Source organism: Lepidochelys olivacea (assembly GCF_965140295.1).
Source record: "Lepidochelys olivacea isolate rLepOli2 genome assembly, chromosome: 16".
Classification (NCBI taxonomy): Eukaryota; Metazoa; Chordata; order Testudines; family Cheloniidae; genus Lepidochelys; species Lepidochelys olivacea.
In genome coordinates, this window is record NC_140426.1 from 23,281,237 (window position 1) to 23,301,827 (window position 20,591).

Sequence of the window (20,591 nt, forward strand, 5' to 3'; positions counted from 1 at the left end):
TGAGAACAGAATCCAAGTTTTGTTATTTCCATTTCCCTCTTACTAGAGCATACTGCTCCTTTCTCATCTGACCTCTTCAAAGGGGACTGGATCTCAACCCTGGAAGAATTCCAACAATCTCTCTCACATACTTTCTCTAAGAATATCCTGGCAACTGTGCCCTCTCGGTTATTCTCCAACTTTGCCTTACTGTCTATTTGAGCCTAGGATGAGCAGCTGTCTTGTGTTTTTGGGAGATAATACTAAAATAGCAAAAAAATAAAAATAAAAAAAAAATCACAATTCCATTATTAAACAGGAGAAAACTGCAATGACTAGACCAACACAACCGATTCCCCTTTTCCAAAAAAACAAAAACATCCTTCTTTGCTGAACTTTGCACTCTCCAAACTCACAGCCAGCAGTAGCTCAGGGAAATGGACAGTTCAGTTTCTGGGAAGAATTTTTCATGTAATACTTCTGTCCTTGTTGGAATGGTCATGCAGTCTAATCTAAACAAGTACAATTCCAGAGAATTGCGTGCATAGAAAACAGAATGTGTCTCAATTGCCCAAACACACTAACTCCTCTGGGAGCTGATCTAGTTGATGGATGGTGTTAAATACATTGCCTCTTTCCCTCAGTCAAAGGGGTTATGTTTCTGTATACATAGAGAAAACATATGTTCAGTCTAAATGATTTATTTTAGGTTAAGAGACTGCACCACAAAAATAAAGTGGGTAAAATGTTCAAGAGCGCCTAAGTGACACAGGCACTTGGGTGAAATCTTGGCCATGTTATAGTAAATGGAAAAACTCCCATTGACTTCAGTGGAGTAGATTTTAACCCCATGCGCCTAAGTCATTTTTGAAAATTGGAACTTGGGCTCCTAAACAACTTAGAAACCTTTTAAAATTTTACCCAATATCCATAAGAGCTCACAACGTGCACTTTTCTTTTGTAACAATCAGCAAAGAACACAAAAAGGCTTCCCGTTTCTAGAATCTGAGTCCTTAGAGATTTAAAGATGCATTCTACAGAAATAGTCAAAGTTACGTAGCTTTATATACAAGAGAGGGAAAGATTTGAGATGTCAGTACTGTTATATTAATTTAGATGGAATAAAGAGAACCAAAAAGTCAAAGGTGTTGTCAAGGTTCCTCCCCCACTCTGAACTCTAGGGTACAAATGTGGGGACCTGCATGAAAAACCTCCTAAGCTTATCTTTACCAGCTTAGGTCAAAACTTCCCCAAGGTACAAAATATTCCACCCTTTGTCCTTGGATTGGCCGCTACCACCACCAAACTAATACTGGTTACTGGGGAAGAGCTGTTTGGACGCATCTTTCCCCCCAAAATACTTCCCAAAACCTTGCACCCCACTTCCTGGACAAGGTTTGGTAAAAAGCCTCACCAATTTGCCTAGGTGACTACAGATCCAAACCCTTGGATCTGAGAACAATGAAAAAGCATTCAGTTTTCTTACAAGAAGACTTTTAATAAAAATAGAAGTAAATAGAAATAAAGAAATCCCCCCTGTAAAATCAGGATAGTAGATATCTTACAGGGTAATTAGATTCAAAAACATAGAGAACCCCTCTAGGCAAAACCTTAAGTTACAAAAAAGATACACAGACAGAAATAGTTATTCTATTCAGCACAATTCTTTTCTCAGCCATTTAAAGAAATCATAATCTAACACATACCTAGCTAGATTACTTACTAAAAGTTCTAAGACTCCATTCCTGGTCTATCCCCAGCAGAAACCAGCATATAGACAGACACACAGACCCTTTGTTTCTCTCCCTCCTCCCAGCTTTTGAAAGTATCTTGTCTCCTCATTGGTCATTTTGGTCACGTGCCAGCGAGGTTACCTTTAGCTTCTTAACCCTTTACAGGTGAGAGGAGCTTTCCCCTGGCCAGGAGGGATTTCAAAGGGGTTTACCCTTCCCTTTATATTTATGACAGGTGTTAACATAACCTAGTCACTGTCCAACATTAAACAGTGTCAAACAAGAGACCTCAGCCTGCTTAGTATCATGGCAAATACACCATAAAAATCTGTTTAACCTTTCATTAAGGATATAGAAAAGGAGAAACAGTTAAAGCATTTGAAATGTAAAGTATTAAGTACAGCTAATTTTAACAATATCCTTCATTTCCTTTAATTGGACAAGTTTTTAGAAGGAAAAAAATCCCCTTTGTTTGACAGTCTTTTAGATGGAAATAACCAGTGCTTAATTTGTGCCATGAGGCTTGACAGTTCATAGCCCCAGCACCTCTGGGCTAGGTGCGTCAGTTATTAAAGTAAAAAAAAATTGCTTGAGCCCCAGCACTTCTTTCATTACAAATTAAGCACTATCCCTTTTGGGGGAAAAGTTAGTTGAGATGGGCTGGAGCTGTTATTACCCTTGTTAAAGTCCGATCCTGTTTCCTAGAAAACAAAAGAAACACACACAAAAGGGAAAAGGAAAGAACAGCAAACATAGAAAATGCAGATTCTGTCTCTGGTTTTGACCCATTTGCAACCTCACTGTTGGAAAAAATAAAACAGGCACAGCACACTGTCTTCTCAGCCACTTCAAGACCTGGCAAACTCCTTTCAGCATTGGACTGTTTAGGCCGTTGCTTTCATCTCCCTTTCTAGCACAGGCTGTCACGGAGTGTGGGGGAGTCCAGGCCCTGCACCCCTCTTCCTGGGATTCACCGAGACTCTCAGCCAGCCAGTAAAATGGAAGCTTTATTGGACAACAGGAACACAGTCCAAAACAGAGGTTGTGGGTACAACCAGGACCCCTCAGTCAAGTCCTTCTGGGGGAGCAGGGAGCTTAGACCCCAGCCCTGGGGTTCCCTGCGTTCTTCCACCCAGCACCAAACTGAAACTAAACCCCCCCCAGCAGGCTCCCTTCTGCAGCCTGTCTTCACATTCCTGGGCAGAGGTGTTACCTCCCCCTCCCGGCTCAAGTTACAGGCTCTCAGGTCTCCCATCCCCAGGGCACATTCCCAGGTCAACAATCCCCCCTCCCTGCTGCGTCACATCGTCACACAGGCTTACAGCAGTGTCGCAAAATATGCAATCTTGGCTGGTTAAGGCAAACTCTTATTATACAGAAAGAAAAGGAGGACTTGTGGCACCGTAGAGACTAACCAATTTATTTGAGCATAAGCTTTCATGAGCTACAGCTCACTTCATCGGATGCATTCACGAAAGCTTATGCTCAAATAAATTGGTTAGTCTCTACGGTGCCACAAGTCCTCCTTTTCTTTTTGCGAATACAGACTAACACGCTGTTACTCTGAAACCTCTTATTATACAGAAGGATAAAGGAAAGATAGGAAAAGAAGAAATAAGGTAGGGAAGGAAAAGGACATGTGGAAGGAGGGATGAGAGTCTCACGTGCCTGACGGTGTTTGGCATTTCGCTGGAGCTAGTGGCAGTGTAACTTGCCTCCCTCTCTCTGGCCAGGACATCCTTCAAGATTGGAATGAAAGTTGGTCTGGGGTCCCAGGAGACTGTGGGGTGGCAGCCATGATGGTGAAGCTGGCTCCTTCCTCTTCTTTCAGTTAGCTAGCATCATGGTTCACTTTTCTTTCCAAAGTTTATTTTTGAGGACCCAAAAAGGTAGGAATGGGTGGACTAGCCCGTCCTCTCATTTTGTCTACCAGTTAGGCCTAATTTTCAATGCACCAATTTTGGTTCATTGAGATCCAGTTCTATGCTTTTCTTGTTTACCAAGCATGATCTTAACACAGTCCTTGATTTATATTAGTAGGCCTTTTTATTTGGACTAATTTCAGTAAGTCTCTTTTGCACCTTTTCCCCCATCAACATTTGTTATAGACTATAGTGACATTTTATGAACTTTCACTCATTTTTACAGTTGAGCTCACAATTAGGGTAAAATTGCAGGCCCAATTATTGTAACAGTACATAGATCCACATCATCTTATACTGTAAAGTTCTGAATAGGGAATATTTATTTCCTCTTAGGCAATGTTTCATGGTTGTGTGTCCCAATTTCAAAAAACCTAAAGCAAACAGTTGCAAAATACGAACTGTGAAAACTGCATATTAAATTATGCAACATAATAAATACCTAAATATTTTTTAAAATACAGTATGTAGGCCTGGCTTGACATGAGTAATTAAATATGGATGAGGACATTTCTCAGAAAGCATGGGTGGAGAATTAAATGGATCAATAGGCTAGAGATAGGATATCTGTACTAGATAAGATTAGGAGGAACACCTCATTACTTTTCGTAATGGACAAGATAAGCCTGGAATGTAGCATGAGGTTAACTTGCACAGCGTGTGGACGAAGCAAGATTGGTTCCTACAAAGTAACCAAGTCAATCCCCAAACTGCAAAATGTGTGATATAATGTTTAGTAATGCAATGTCAATGTTATCTAAAGGAGGAAGATTTCTGTGTAACTTGGGATCTTTGATGTACCCCAAGCATTTGAGTCTGATCAACCCAGCATAGCTTTGCTGTATGCCGACTAAAGAAACCTGACTGACACGATCTGAAGTTGAACTGAGTTCTTGGGAAGCCAAGTAGAAGAGGTCTTGGAGGGAATCCCAAATACAATTAAGATTTATAGTTAGAGGGATGCGTCCAGATAATCACATTAAAGTTCCCTGTTCCATTATTAAAACTGAAAACATTAAAAAAAATTAACTACATTTACTGTCCACCATTTATACTATTTTTACTTTTCTTGTACAGACGCTCACCGGGTTACGCAAATCCAAGCTTATAAAAAAACTTCCGTAATCTAGAAATAGGAGGAGTTGGGGTTCTTTTGTTTTTTTGCATAATGACCGGAGATACATTTCCAACTTACGCAAATTTCAACTTACGCTAGGTGTTCCGGAATGGAACGTTTGCATAAGTTGGGGAGCATCTGTAAGTAATTCAGATTTATTTTGTATTTTATTTCATCCCAGAAAAACAGGAAGAGGAACAACTACATTCGAATTGAGAGTACTAAGTGTTGTATGGGATAACAGAAATAAAAGGAAGAATATGTTGCTATAAGCTACTCATTATAGATGAATGTTTAGTTTAGTCTTTTTGCAAAGTGGAAGGCAATTTTGGTGAAAGTGATCCTGAAAAGATGATTTAATGCTTCTTAAGAAAAAAGAATGAGCGGCAGAATAAGGCCAATAGACAAAAGGGAAAGCAAATATCAAAAAACTCAGAACTGGTAGGTAAAGTCCCATGGGAAGAAAATCTAAGGGGAAAATGAGTTCAGGAGAGCTCCTTGCAGTTTTTCAAGAACACATTATTAAAGGAACAACTGCAAACTATCCTGATGTGAAGGAAATGTAGGAAGAATAGTAAGAGGTCAATATTCTGGGATGCATTAACAAGAGTGTTGTATGTAAGCCACGGGAGGCAATTGTCTTGCTCTGCTTGGCACTGATGGGGTCTCAGCTGAAGTACTGTGTCCAATTCTGAGTGCCACACTTTAGCAAAGATGTGGACAAACTGGAGAGAGTCCAGAGGACAGCAACAAAAATTATCAACGATTTAGAAAACTTGACCTATGAGAAAAGAAAAAAAATTGGGCATGTTTAGCCTTGAGAAAAAGACCTGATAAGTCTTTAAACATAGAATCATAGGACTGGAAGAAACCCCGAGAGGTCATCTATTCCAGTCCCCTGCACTCATGGCAGGACTAAGTATTATCTAGACCATTCATGACAGGTATTTGTCTTACCTGATCTTAAAAATCTCCACTGATGGAGATTCCACACCTCCCCTAGGCAATTTATTCCAGTGCTTAACCACTCTGGAAGTTAGGAAGTTTTTCCTAATGTCCAACTGAAACCTCCCTTGCTGCAATTTAAGCCCATTGCTTCTTATCCTATTCTCAGAGGTTAAGAACAACAATTCTTCTCCCTCCTCTGTGTAACAACCTTTTATGTATTTGAAAACAGTTTTGTCCCCTCTCCAGACTAAACAAACCCAATTTTATCAGCCTTCCCTCACAGGTCATGTTTTCTAGACCTTTAATCATTTTTGTTGCTCTTCTTTGGAATTTCTCCAATTTGTCCATATCTTTCCTGAAATGTGGTGCCAAGAACTGGACACAGTACTCCAGCTGAGGCCTAATCAGCACAGAGTAGAGTGGAAGAATTACTTCTTGTGTCCTGCTTACAACACTCCTGATAATAAATCCCAGAATGTTGTTTGCTTTTTTTTTTTTTTTTGGGGCAGTGTTACCTGTTGACTCATTTAGCTTGTGGTCCACTATGACCCCCAGATCCCTTTCTGCAGCATTCCTTCCTAGGCAGTCATTTCCCATTTTGTATGTGTGCAACTGATTGTTCCTTCCTAAATGGAGTACTTTGCATTTGTCCTTATTGAATTTCATCCTATTTACTTCAGACCATTTCTCCAGATCATTTTGAATTTTAATCCTATCCTCCAAAGCACTTGCAACCCTCCCCTTCCCCCCAGCTTGGTATCATCTGCAAACTTTTTAAGTGTACTCTCTATGCCATTTTCAAAATCATGTTGATTTCACTGGGCACATACAAACTTCTGAAAAATATTTCCACTGATAATTGGAATTTACAAATAGACAAAAATGCTGCTTGAAAATTTTAGAGTTTGATCTTTTGACATGTGATGTTTACAATGTGTGTTTTAATGGCTATAAAGCTTTAACTTCTTGAATATCAACTCCATCAAATTGTCTAAACCCCCCATTTGTCTGAACCAGCCATAATTTCCCACAACTTCAAATTTAAATGCATAAAAATAAAAAATGCTTAAATATAAACACTGGTATATGATTTTTTAAAAAATAATTTCAACATTCTGCCAAGCCTAAATATTTACATATTCACTCATAGCATGTGCTTGAATTATTGGATGCATTTTATGGAATGATTGTTTCATGAGAGAAAAAATGTAAAACACTTGTCCTATGTCTTTTTCCAAAAAGGCGGTTTAGCACAGTTCTATAAATTGGAATCTCAAGCTCTGTGTCTTTGTCACCTGACTATTGCAAGTGGCCTCACAGTTGCCTTTATAAACTTTGCTTCCTAGGACAATAACCAGCCCAGATAAAGTGACAGCAATAAAACGGGAACTCTGTCCACATGACACCATCAGATTTTCAAAAAGTTAACGTTAGTTGGTATCCTGCTGAGCCTTAGTAAACTGCTATGGGTGGTGACCAGCATACTTGGAATTTAAGATGTCTGTAAAATGTGTTCCCATGATTTTTCCTTACCTAGCATGAAACCAGTCATCTAGCTGCAATGTATGTGGCTCTTTGTCAGCAGTATAGGTGAAGACACAAAGAGACAGTAAGGGTCACAAAAATAAACGAACCATTTAGGGCTGTTGATTAATCGCAGTTAACTCACTTGATTAACAAAAAATTAATCACGATTAATCACAGTTTTAATCGCACTCTTAAGCGACAGCATACCAAGTAACATTTATTAAATATTTTGGATGTTTTTCTACATTTTCAAATATATTAATTTCAATTACAACACAGAATACAAAGTGTACAGTGCTCATTTTATATTAATTTTCCATTACTAATATTTTCACTCTAAAAACAAAAGAAATAGTATTTTTCCATTCACCTCATACAAGTACTGTAGTGCAATCTATTGTGAAAGTGAAACTCAGATATATTTTTTTTGTTACATAACTGCACTCAAAAACAAAACAATGTAAAACTTTTAAAGCCTACAAGTCCACTTAGTCCTACTTGTTCTTCAGCCAATTGCTAAGACAAACAAGTTTGTTTACATTTACAGGACATATGCTGCCTGCTTATTATTTACAATTTCACCTGAAAGTGAGAACAGGCATTTGTGTGGCACTTTTGTAGCCAGCATTGCAAGGTATTTACATGCCAGATATGCTAAATATTCATATGCCCCTTCATGCTTCGGCAACCATCCCAGAGGTGCTTCCATGCTGCTGATGCGTGTTACAAAAATAATGCATTAATTAAATTTGTGACTGAACTCCTTGGAGGAAGAATTGTATGTCTCCTGCTCTGTTTTACCCACATTCTGCCATATATTTCATGTTACAGCAGTCTCATATGATGATCCAGCACATATTTGTTTTAACACCACTTTTAGTGCAGATTTGACAAAATGCAAAGAAGGTACCAATGTGAGATTTCTAAACATAGCTATGGCACTCATCCCAAGGTTTAAGAATCTGAAGAGCCTTTCAAAATCTGTGAGGGATGAGGTGTGGAGCATGCTTTCAGAAATCTTAAAAGAGCAACACTGATTCTTTTTTTGGAGCTTTGGGTTCTGTAGTTTTCTCATCAATCTTCTGATGGTGACATCTGACTCAGATGATGAAAATGAACATGCGTCAGTCTGCACTGTTTTAGATCATTATGGAGCAGAACCTGTCATCAGCATGGATGCATGCCATCTGGAATAGAAGTTGAAGCATGAAGGGACATATGAAATCTTAGCACATCTGGCACGTAAATATCTTGTGACGCTGCTATAACAATGCCATGTGAACGCCTGTTCTCACTTTCGGGTGACACTGTAAACAAGAAGCTGGCGGAATTCTCTCTCATAAATGTAAACAAATTTGTCTGTCTGAGCAATTGACTGAACAAGAAGCAGGACTGAGGGGACTTGCAGGCTCTAAAGTTTTACATTGTTTTATTTTTGAATGCAGTTTTTTTTTGTACATAATTCTACTGTTGTAAATTCAACGTTCATGATAAAGAGTGCATTACAGTGCTTGTATTAGGTGAATTGAAAAAATATTTCTTTTTTTTAAAGTGAAAATACTTGTAATCAAAAATATAAAGGGAGCACTGTACACTTTGTATTCTGTTGTAATTGAAATCAATATATTTAAAAATTGAGAAAATATTATAATAAATGGTGTTCTATTGTTTAACAGCACGATTAGTCTTTTTAATCATGCAATTTTTAAAAATTTCTTGACAGCCCTAATAAAAACCAAACGTTCAACCAATTTTGCAGTAAATCATTTCAGTGCTAAGATGTTTTATATGCACTGTGGATTTTTTTTAAGGTGTGGTGAATTATGGATCAGAACTCCACAATGTAACAATAATTTTACAAAAAACAATCTAAATGAGTACTTCCTCCCATAAGTGAGCTCTGGGATCTGGAATTTCTGGTGCATAAATGCAAATGAAACATAGCTCTTGAACAATACAGAGAGCAGATTGGCTATGCAAACTCCTTTTAGAAGTGCTACTCCTATTTCAAACACTTCACAGAAGCTGATGGCCATCTGGAACTCCCACACCCATAATTTTACATGGTGCTCAGCTTCAAGCCCAGCAGTCCATCAAGAAGCCATTTACGTTTCCCTGATTCTCTGCCTCTACCATGGCCTTAGAGCAGGTTACAGCTGTCCTCTGGAGCAGAGGCTGTGGGGAGTATTATGCAGGAGCCAGCTATGCTGGCTCTGCCTGCTAGTGACTTTCCCATGCTAAGGGAGTTAGGAATGGAGCAACTGTGGACTAGAAAATCTGGTTGTGTTATTGTTACACTAGCTGTATAAGCTCTCAACCTAATGCAAGTAAACAACACTAGAGCTGCTCTCAGAGTTCCATGAGAGACTTTCCACCTGCATTTCCTTACACACTGTCACCACCGAGGTTACTCATGTATATATAGGTTTTAGTTGCCGGTTATGAAGTAACTTTACCTGCAATTGAACCAATTTGTCAGCCAGTGTTCTGTTTGATTTTTCGATATAGTGATTTCTTGGCTTCTGTATGAATGACACAAAAGGAAAATCATGTTTAACCAAACCAAAGTCACCGTAGGTAGCAGAGACAACAAAACAGACCTACTAGAATAAATTCAAAGCCAGCCAAGTGTCTTAAAGCAGTGCAGTATATCACGCTATAATACAGGTGACCCAGTTTCAGGAGAAACCCTTGTATTATATATGTCACTGAAATGACAGGCTTGTTTCACTGAAGAACTTGTTGAATGTTTCCATAGCCTCTCGTGCTACACAATCTCACTAGATACCTCTCATGGCAGAGAAATGTCCCTATGATACTAACAGACTTGGAAGAAGGCAGTTGGTTGAGATGGTGCTACTAGAATGAAGGCATGTTAGAAGGGTGCAAAAATCAATACATTTACTGTATACAGATTCAACACTGATCTATTCCTATTTTAAAATGCAGAAAGTTATATTGAATCTATTTCAGACCAAATAGATGAAAGCATTAGGATAATTTAAACCTGTTCACAAAGGTTCCAATGTCTCTCTGAGGGCATTTTACAATTTATAGTACAGATACACCTATTTCTGACATACTGTGGCTTATCCAAGGACACTCACTCAATCTGCTGTATAGTAAATGGACTAAAAGCAATTTGAAAGGAAATGTAATCAAAATATGTAGTACTTCTCTCACTAATGACTCAGGATGAAATTCTCCCACGTGCAGAGGGTCAGCTGCATTGTAGCCTAGAAAGGAGTATATCAACTTCTCAAATGAATGCACCTGGTATAATGTATTTTTCATAGTAGCACAAACTTGGCCATTTGTAGAAGGAAAAAAAGTCAAAGAGAAAGAACACAGTAGCAATACTTCATAAAATTTTTACATGGCATGCACTTGTAACCCTTCTGCCCATCAGAGTTGGCAGCAACAAGGGCCGGGTTCAATATCTAGGGGTTCCATTCCAATAACACAATGCAAACCGGCTCGAGCCCCCACCCAGTGACCTGGGACAAATATATACCACCCCCGCTGGGCGCCTCCAAGAGGCAATACTTCCCCTCTCGCAAGCACATAGTCTGAGTGTAGCAAAAGTCTTTTAATAACAGAGAGAAACAATGTGGCATTATGTTGGGGAAACACCACCAACAGGATTCATAACACAACCCATGAGCAAAAACAACCCCACCCCAGGCAAATTGGGGCATGCCCTTTTCCCTTTGGTTCTTGAGTCCAGCAACCCCAAATCACCCGAAGTCCCAAAAGTCCAATGCCCCAAAAGTCTCTGTCCCTGGTCAGGGCGGCCCCAGAGTTCGAAAGTTTATCGGCGGAGCTTTACCTCCCAACCTGGGTGGAAATGGGACAGGGGTAAGAGGCACCTTACGTGATCTGAAGCTGACCGCCCCATAGCTCCATAGCGGCGCTCCGCTCCGCCAGCCGCCCCACGAACTCCTTCGCTCAGCGGCGCTCCGCTCCGCCAGCCGCCCCACGAACTCCTTCGCTCAGCGGCGCTCCGCTCCGCCAGCCGCCCCACGAACTCCTTCGCTCAGCGGCGCTCCGCTCCGCCAGCCGCCCCACGAACTCCTTCGCTCAGCGGCGCTCCGCTCCGCCAGCCGCCCCACGAACTCCTTCGCTCAGCGGCGCTCCGCTCCGCCAGCCGCCCCACGAACTCCTTCGCTCAGCGGCGCTCCGCTCCGCCAGCCGCCCCACGAACTCCTTCGCTCAGCTGCGCTCCGCTAGCCGCCCCACGAACTCCTTCGCTCAGCTGCGCTCCGCTCCGCCAGCCGCCCCACGAACTCCTTCGCTCAGCTCCACGGCCCACAAGCAGCTCCTGCCATCCACACACTGCTCCGCATCAAACTGCTTCACCAGCCGTCCCCGCAAACTGCTCCACAATATATCTTCAGGCTCCCCCACTACTTAACACAACACTCAGTGATTTCAGCTCTTAGGTGAATTCAGCTTATAGTAGGGGAGCCCCAGTGCTGGTGCACTGTCAGCCCAAAGTGAGCTCAGCAGCCTATAACTAGACTTCTAATGATATCAAAATTAGCTCTGATATTCCACAGTGGAGAGAGGAGGAAGTGCAATCAGCATGTAAGGCCCTCACCAAGGGGCCCATGCCACCAAGTATTAATACTTGTCCCCAGCCTCTCTCCATTCACACAGTTTTGGAACCCATGACCCTTGCCTAGCGAGTGCTACTTAGTTGATGGTGAATCCCTCCATCATAACAAAAGGCCACGTACAGTTCCAAGCAAAGTTCCCATAATCAGGGTAATAACAATTTATTCTTCCTGCCCCAATAACAGAGACACTGGGGATCCCACAGCAGCCAAAGTGACCATTTGGGCAGCTATGGTCTCATTCTAGGCGTGGTGGGTGTGCCTATGCAAATGAGATCGGCCCCTGAAGTTCTTTTCCACAACTTGCCACACCTCACCACCAGATGTCAGGGTGGAGCTCATCCTGACACTGCTTACATCCTCCCCCCAGCCGAGACTTTGTCGTCCCGACAAATCACACTCCCTTTATACCAACTCATTGGTTTCCTCCAAAGGGCCTCAGGAAGCCCACTTTAGCTTCCACAAGCCTGTGTGCTAAATGTATTGGCTCCTCACTAGTCACCCCAGGTGCATCATAAGTTAACCGTTTCACTGGTCTTATCACCCTGTCTCGTCTATTGAGAATCTCTGTTGCCGAAGTAAGGGGAACATCCTCTTGAGTGACGGATGGAGAGGCTTCCCTGGAGGGTCCCTTGGCTACTGGCGTAGGCCCCTGCACTCCTAGTTCTAACGCTGGAGGGTCCAAGGTGCCCAGGACATCCTCTACCTGTCTGTCCCCATTGTCCAATAACCTGTGTGTGTCATCACAGGGGGGTCTCATCAGCAGCACCGGGGTATCAGAAAGGGGCCTAAATAGTTCCGCCATTGGGTTTAGGGCGGAAGAGGGAAAACTCTCGTTTGGTTCAGCTGATCGAGACTGAAATCTTGTCTCCATCCCAGGATACACCAGGGTTGTGTCTTCCTCCTCAGACTCACTCTCAGATGTGCAGAATAGGGGTAAGTTAGCTGTAGGGGGCCCACTGTCTGTGTTGGATGGCGGCTTTGGTCTAGCACCTCTGTTCTGCCCGGCGGCCCTGCCGTGGCCCATCTCACAAGGGGTGCTTACCAATTCCCCCACAGGGAGCAAAAGGTTTCTATGCACCGTCTTTATTTGCCCTGGACCGTCTTCAGGTTTGATCTTGTAGACCGGCAGATCTCCCAGCTTTTCCATCACCAGGTAAGGTATTGCCTTCCATCTGTCAGCTATCTTGTGTTTGCCAGCAATACCCAAATTTTGCAGCAGGACTCTGTCCCCCGGCTGGAGCTCCTGCGAACGCACTCTAGCATCATATCGATGTTTGTTGCGGTCTGCGTTCTTCCGAGCCGCAGCGGTAGCTAAGCGATAAGCATCCTGCAGCTTTTCTCTTAGTCGGGATACATATTGCTGATGAGTTTCATAGCTATCTCCATCCTCTGATACACCAAAGCACAAGTCTATGGGTAATCTTGGTTCTCGCCCAAACATCAAGAGATATGGGGTGACTCCCGTAGCATCGTTCTTTGTGGCATTGTAGGCATGCACCAGAAATGCGACATGCTGGCTCCAGGTTGCCTTCTGCTCTGGTCGCAAAGTTCCCAACATATCTAATAGGGTTCGATTGAACCTCTCTGGCTGAGGATCACCTTGGGGGTGATAAGGCGTTGTCCTAGACTTTTTAATTCCTGCTATCTTCAGCACTTCCTTCAGAAGGTGACTCTCAAAATCCCGCCCCTGATCAGAGTGTATCCGAGCCGGGAATCCATAGACTGAGAAATATTTGTCCCACAATACTCGAGCAACGGTGGTGGCCCTCTGATCACGTGTGGGATATGCTTGTGCATACCGTGTAAAATGGTCAGTCACTACTAGAATGTTTCCAACATTCCTCTTGTCTACCTCTACAGACAAGAAATCAATGCATACCAACTCCAAAGGTTTGTTGCTGGTGATGTTCTTGAGATATGCAGCCCTCGTGGGCAGAGTTTTCCTTTGAACACATCGAGCGCAAGTCTCACATTTCCTGCGAACATCTTCAGCCATTCGGGGCCAATAGAACCTACTACGAATAAGTTCCAGGGTCCTCTCCATCCCTAAATGCCCAAAGTCATCATGCAGGGCCCTCATGGCCAGGGCTCTGTACTTTTTTGGCAGTACTAGTTGTGCTCGTTGTTTTTGTAAAGGGTCAGTGGTCATTCGGTGTAGCACTCCCTGAATCAGTTTTAGTTTGGTCCATTCTCTCAATAGTAGTTTACCCTCCGGGTTAGGTGGGACAACCGCAGCTGGGCTTCGCCCCTCCCTTTTGGCAAGTAGTGTATCACGAATGTCAATATCTTGCCGCTGGGCTTCTTCCCAGTCAGTCGCATTGAGCATGGGCAAAGGAGATTGGTCTAATGCAATATAGTTCACCGAAGCAGAAGGCATGCATTCAGGGGGCAGGCCCAAAGCTTCTGCAACACATCCCTGAAAGCCTTCACGGGCCTCTGGCTCTCGGCGACTCACACTGCAAATAGCTCTCACTCCATCTGTGGGTATCACAGCAACTTCTGGAGCCTGCGGACGCCTGGACAATGCATCTGCATCTACATTGCTTCTCCCTGATCGGTACTGAATGCTGAACTCATAGCTAGCCAAGGCGGCCACCCATCTCTGCCCTGTAGCATCCAGCTTAGCACTTGTTAACACATAAGTCAGTGGATTGTTGTCTGTCCACACCTGGAACTGAGCACCATACAAATAGTCTCGAAATTTCTCAGTGATGGCCCATTTCAAGGCCAAAAACTCCAGCTTGTGGGTGGGATAGCGAGTTTCACTATCAGACAATCCTCGGCTGGCAAAGGCTACAGGTTTACATTTGCCTTCCACTTCCTGGTACAGGACTGCTCCCAGACCCTCCAAACTGGCATCAGTATGCAGGATAAATGGTTTGCTTGGGTCAGCAAAAACTAGGACTGGAGCATGAGTTAGGCAAATAATGATTTCTCGAAAAGCCCTTTCACATCTCTCATCCCACCGTGGCCCAAATGGTGCAAAGGGGCCATTGTGTCTCTACACAGGAGGCTTTGGGGACCTCCCCTTATTCTTGGACTTAGATTTGTTCTTGCTGGACTGATGTCCCCTGGTAAGATCATTCAGAGGCTTTACAATCGTAGCATAGTTTTTCACAAATCTGCGGTAGTAGCCACTAAATCCAAGGAAGGTCTTGAGTTCTCTGTAGTTACTTGGACGTGGCCATGTAGTGAGTGCTTCTATTTTATCAGGATCAGTACTCACACCTTCTTGGGACACAATGTGACCCACATACTTCACTGAGGTTCTGCAGAACTGGCATTTGTCAATTGAAAGCTTCAGACCATAATCCTCCAACCTATCAAGCACTTTAAGAAGTCTTTCTTCATGCTCCTCTAAGGTTCTTCCAAACACAATCAGGTCATCCAAATAAACTAACACTTGCAGTAAATTCATGTCTCCCACAACTTTCTCCATGAGACGTTGAAAGGTGGCAGGTGCTCCAGAAATCCCTTGGGGCATGCGTTCGAACTGATAAAACCCTAATGGGCAAATGAAGGCTGTCTTCTCCTTATCTTCTTCTCCCAGAGGGATCTGGTAGTATCCACTTCGAAGATCCAACACAGAGAACCACTGGCTTCCCAGCAAACAGTCTAAGGCGTCTTGCACTCGAGGCATAGTGTACTGGTCGACCACAGTACGGCTGTTTAGGGTGCGGTAGTCAATACACATCCGGATTTTCCCATTCTTTTTGCGGACTACCACAATGGGTGAGGCGTATGGGCTGCGGGACTCTGTAATGATGCCATTCGCAGCCAGCTCCTGAAGATGATGTCGCACATCTTCCATCTCAGAGAGAGCAATCTTCCTAGATCTCTCCCTGAAAGGTCGAGAGTCATGTAGTCTGATATTGTGCTCTACTCCTTTTGCACATCCCACATCCCACTCATGCAGTGAGAACACCTTGGATCTTTCACAAAGTTTCTTCCTCAGGCGATCTTTCCAGTCCTCGGACACTGGTGAATCTCCAAAGTCAAACTTTGCTGGGTCTATTGTCGGAACTTGAGTTTCACACTGGGGTTTTACAATCGACTCAGGCTCAAAGAGGTCTGCTATCTTTTGTCCTTGCTTCACAAAAATATCACGACTCGTTTCATTAGCAATCAGTATAGTCACCCTTTCCTGGGCTTCAGCAGGTAGGGTTATGACTCCACTGGGGACCAGCACTCCTTCAGGGAGCTCTCCTCCCATCGGCTGCTCTATCACTGCTAACGTCCCTTTACTGCCTTTCAGACAGGTACTCATGACAAGCACTTCTTGCTCCGTCCTTGCAGGCACTACTAAGGGGGTTGTGCCCGCGTACTTCAGTGCCCCAAGCGGTAGCTCAGATGTGTCCCTTTTAGCGCTCTCAATTTTCCTATAGGCTTCAGCACAAAGCGTATGGATCATCAGGGTATTCAGGTACTGGTCCCCAGCCCGCCTTCTGCAGTAATCCGCGAGTACCTTGAAGAGACTGGAGTTGGTCCCTATCAGCACAGACACATCAGAAGTCCCTTTAGGGTCAGGGCATATTAAGGCAGCTGTGTCTACCTCTTCTCTTACCCCAGCAACCCCAAATCACCCGAAGTCCCAAAAGTCCAATGCCCCAAAAGTCTCTGTCCCTGGTCAGGGCGGCCCCAGAGTTCGAAAGTTTATCGGCGGAGCTTTACCTCCCAACCTGGGTGGAAATGGGACAGGGGTAAGAGGCACCTTACGTGATCTGAAGCTGACCGCCCCATAGCTCCATAGCGGCGCTCCACTCCGCCAGCCACCCCACGAACTCCTTCGCTCAGCTGCGCTCCGCTCCGCTCCACCAGCCGCCCCACGAACTCCTTCGCTCAGCTGCGCTCCGCTCCACCAGCCGCCCCACGAACTCCTTCGCTCAGCTCCATGGCCCACAAGCAGCTCCTGCCATCCACACACTGCTCCGCGTCAAACTGCTTCACCAGCCGTCCCCGCAAACTGCTCCACAATATATCTTCAGGCTCCCCCACTACTTAACACAACACTCAGTGATTTCAGCTCTTAGGTGAATTCAGCTTATAGTAGGGGAGCCCCAGTGCTGGTGCACTGTCAGCCCAAAGTGAGCTCAGCAGCCTATAACTAGACTTCTAATGATATCAAAATTAGCTCTGATATTCCACAGTGGAGAGAGGAGGAAGTGCAATCAGCATGTAAGGCCCTCACCAAGGGGCCCATGCCACCAAGTATTAATACTTGTCCCCAGCCTCTCTCCATTCACACAGTTTTGGAACCCATGACCCTTGCCTAGCGAGTGCTACTTAGTTGATGGTGAATCCCTCCATCATAACAAAAGGCCACGTACAGTTCCAAGCAAAGTTCCCATAATCAGGGTAATAACAATTTATTCTTCCTGCCCCAATAACAGAGACACTGGGGATCCCACAGCAGCCAAAGTGACCATTTGGGCAGCTATGGTCTCATTCTAGGCGTGGTGGGTGTGCCTATGCAAATGAGATCGGCCCCTGAAGTTCTTTTCCACAACTTGCCACACCTCACCACCAGATGTCAGGGTGGAGCTCATCCTGACACTGCTTACACAGTCCAGTCTCCGCTAAAACAAAAAAAAAAATCATTTTTTAAAAATTAAGGAATTTTCTGCCCCTCATCTCACAAAAAATTACTACAACTAAAATCACCCAATCTTTTTGTGTATGTAAAAGGACATTGTACTTTGGATGTAGTTTTAAATGGCACAGTAAAAGCAATGGGACTTTGTGCCCACCTCCACCAGTCCCTCCCTGTGTGAGGTATAAGATTACAAAGGGAGGACCTGAGGCTCAGAAAGGTCAAGAGATTTATCTAAGGGGGTGGGGCTGAGGGGTTCGGAGTGTGGGAGGCGGCTCTTGGCTGGGGCAGAGGGTTGGGGTGCAGGGGTGGGGCTTCAGCTGGGGGTGTGGGCTCTGGGTTCGGGCCAGGGAAGGGGTGCCCATCTGCAGCAGGTCCAGGGCTGGGTTCTGGCCTCGGGAGGGGTGCCCTGGCTGCGGCAGCTCCGGGGCTGGAGGCGGGGCACCCCTCCCCCCAGCCCAGCAGGTCCAGGACTGGGTTGGAGCTAAAGGAGGGGTGCCCCTCCCCGGGTTCTCTATGCACCTGTGCAGTACTTAATAGGCCACTTCATGGCTGTGTAGCTTACAGGGAACTTAGGTTGCCAACCCTCCAGGATTGTCCTAGAGTCTCCAGAAATTAAAGATTATGTCATATGATGAAATCTCCAGTAATATGTCTATCCAAAATTGGCAACCCTAGCCTGAGTGGGGGCTTTTGTTTGTGATACCTGCAAATAATATGTTTATTAATTTTTGAAATTTAATCTGTGTATCTACTTCCAGTGGATACACACACACCAGTTGAACCTTTATAACACTAGTGCTTTACAAGCTTCAGTAGCATTCAATTCTCTTTCCTACTCACCAATTATTTTTCTTTTGTATGTATCTCTTCCCTTCTGAGTTCCTGATAGGACTAGAAACAGGAATTAAGTAAATGCAGGTGGCAAGGGAGAGAACAGTAGAAGAGATTCGTCTGAGCATATCCAATCCCTCTCCTTGTTATTGGAAAGAAAGGAAGAGGTCCCCACCTTGTCCCCAGGTGATTGTGTTCTGGTGTTTCCAGTTGCAGTGGGAATGCAGAAGAGCAGAGGGAGTCATTCAAATGAGAAATGAACTAACCACACATCTTAAAGGGTCAAAACAGGTTCTGTTTGTGTGTGTGTGAGTTTAGTCAAACTACTCTATAAAATAACTACAGTTTTGCATCTGCAAGAAGCCAAGCCCTCATTTGCCCCTGAAGTCAGTAGAAGCGGAGTGTTTTCCTCAAGACCTAGGATCAGATCTTTCACTTTTTAGATGCTGGCAAGTCCCCCAGTGGTACAATCACACACATTTAATCCTGGTTTTATACTTAAAATTTACCTGTTAAAATACACAACTCCACTCCCAAAGCAAAATATTAGAAAGGCCATTCATCTGGGGGACATTTTTATCTAATGGGAGAAAAAGAAGAACTTAGTAAAGTTTATAAGAGACTAAATTAAGCAAAGGATGCATTAAATGTACAACTATGTCTAAAGTCTGAGAGAAATTGGTCTCTCTCTCAAACAAGGGTAAGTTCACCAATTTAACTTAAACTTGGTTTTAAACCAATTTAGTTAAACTAGTGCATAAGGCTATGTGGATCTTTATTTCAGTTTAAAATGAGGGTTATTTGTGGTTTAGCTTAAAACTATTCCTAATTGACTGGAGCTAAACCAAAACAAAACCCTGCAAGCATACAAACACAGGTCTTAGAACAAAAGAAGAGTGTCTACACATAGCACAAGCTAAAATACAAAACAAATTTACCTCCATCAAGTCTGGGGATTACAACAGTCAAGGATTCTATATCTGATATTCGATATTTGGCTTCAGTTGACAGTCTTCATTTCTTTGCCCTATGTAAAAGAAAAAAGCTCAGTTTCCCTACAGGATTAGTAACATTCCACAGCTTCTTCCATTTCTGCCCTTAAATTCCCAGACTGAGTTACTTTTCTGATTAAAAACAGAGAGATAAAGTACTGCTAATTCATGTCAGTTTGAAACCGAAGCACCAATTTCTGGCAGCTCAGCTACGATTTACACGTGCACAGTGCAAGATCAGAACACTTGCACTTTCTAAGTGAGTGCCTCGGCGGGTGTATATGCACTGTTATTTAGAGTCTCCAAAAGGTTAGTGTAATTAGGTGGAGTTTACTCTTGGTTAATAGTGCTTTTTTCTATTCAGGTGTCAATATGTTATCTGTTTATATAATTATTCCTACCATGGTCATTTAACATATCAGAAAGGAAAATCGAAGTAGGCTTCTTAGTCAAAGGTGGTAATTATATAGGGCCATATAGGACATTGAGAATAAGTCTAGAATCTTGCAATACAATTCAAACAAAAAAGCAAACATGGAACAGTAGTTCAAGTATTGAAGGATGCAGAGATGAAAGTTAAGAAGGATCCATGGAAGATAGGAGGTGTAAAGGAGGGCTTATGGGAGGTGGGACACGCTACCAACCATAGCAGCAGCAAAAGCAAAAGTATGAAACCAACAGTTTTCAGGAAAATTCTGGATTCTGGGGAGCCCAACTGGAAGCAATGTTTTCCTTAACAATTTTAACTTTCACCTTCGTCTCTTTCAGTCATTATTGCCATATCTTTCAAGCTGCTTTAATGGAACTCAGAAAAATTCCCTCTGAGCTAAAATGTGACAGTGCAAGGTCCCAGTCAAGGGTAGTGACACTTTCAGTCATTGGTGAATAATGGAGATGAAACATGTCTGGTCACTTCTGCATTTTAGGAAATCACTGGCAATAGGCCTTTGCAAACACCATAAATGCAGGCTCTGCCAGGGGAAAGCCCCATAGATGGATGGCAACTTGGAATCTGATAAACGCCACTGAATGCTCAGTAGTCTCTAATGCAAACAGTTTACTTTAGTATTAAGCTGCAAAGAGCTCTCTACACTTCAATAAAGCAGCAACATATATGTTCACTTAGATACCACAGTGATAGTTGCTTTAGATATTGTTACGAATTATACCTGATAGGTCACGCACACAACTGCTGCAAATTATACCTGATAGGTATAATTTGCAGCAGTTGTGGACTTTGTTCATGTGCCTCAGCCTAGATTCGAACTGGACGTGTCCTATCAGGTCACGCACAAAACTGCTGCGGAGTTCCCAAAACACACTTAAGTTT

The 20,591-nt window shown here is 43.4% G+C and overlaps 1 protein-coding gene across 1 annotated transcript in view; it reads right to left on the reverse strand.

The window, feature by feature from the left end:
* The window catches only part of LOC311532182 (N-acetyllactosaminide alpha-1,3-galactosyltransferase-like), a gene marked incomplete at its 3' end in the record, with an annotated part of 36,260 nt that extends 17,425 nt beyond the window's left edge, over positions 1 to 18,835 (reverse strand). Inside the window, 4 exon segments of the mRNA XM_084650434.1 lie at positions 9,683 to 9,748; positions 16,562 to 17,421; positions 18,279 to 18,329; positions 18,779 to 18,835. Coding sequence (XP_084506560.1) covers positions 9,683 to 9,748; positions 16,562 to 16,593 — 98 coding nt within the window. The 5' untranslated portion in view covers positions 16,594 to 17,421; positions 18,279 to 18,329; positions 18,779 to 18,835.
* Positions 18,836 to 20,591: the final 1,756 nt, after the last annotated feature.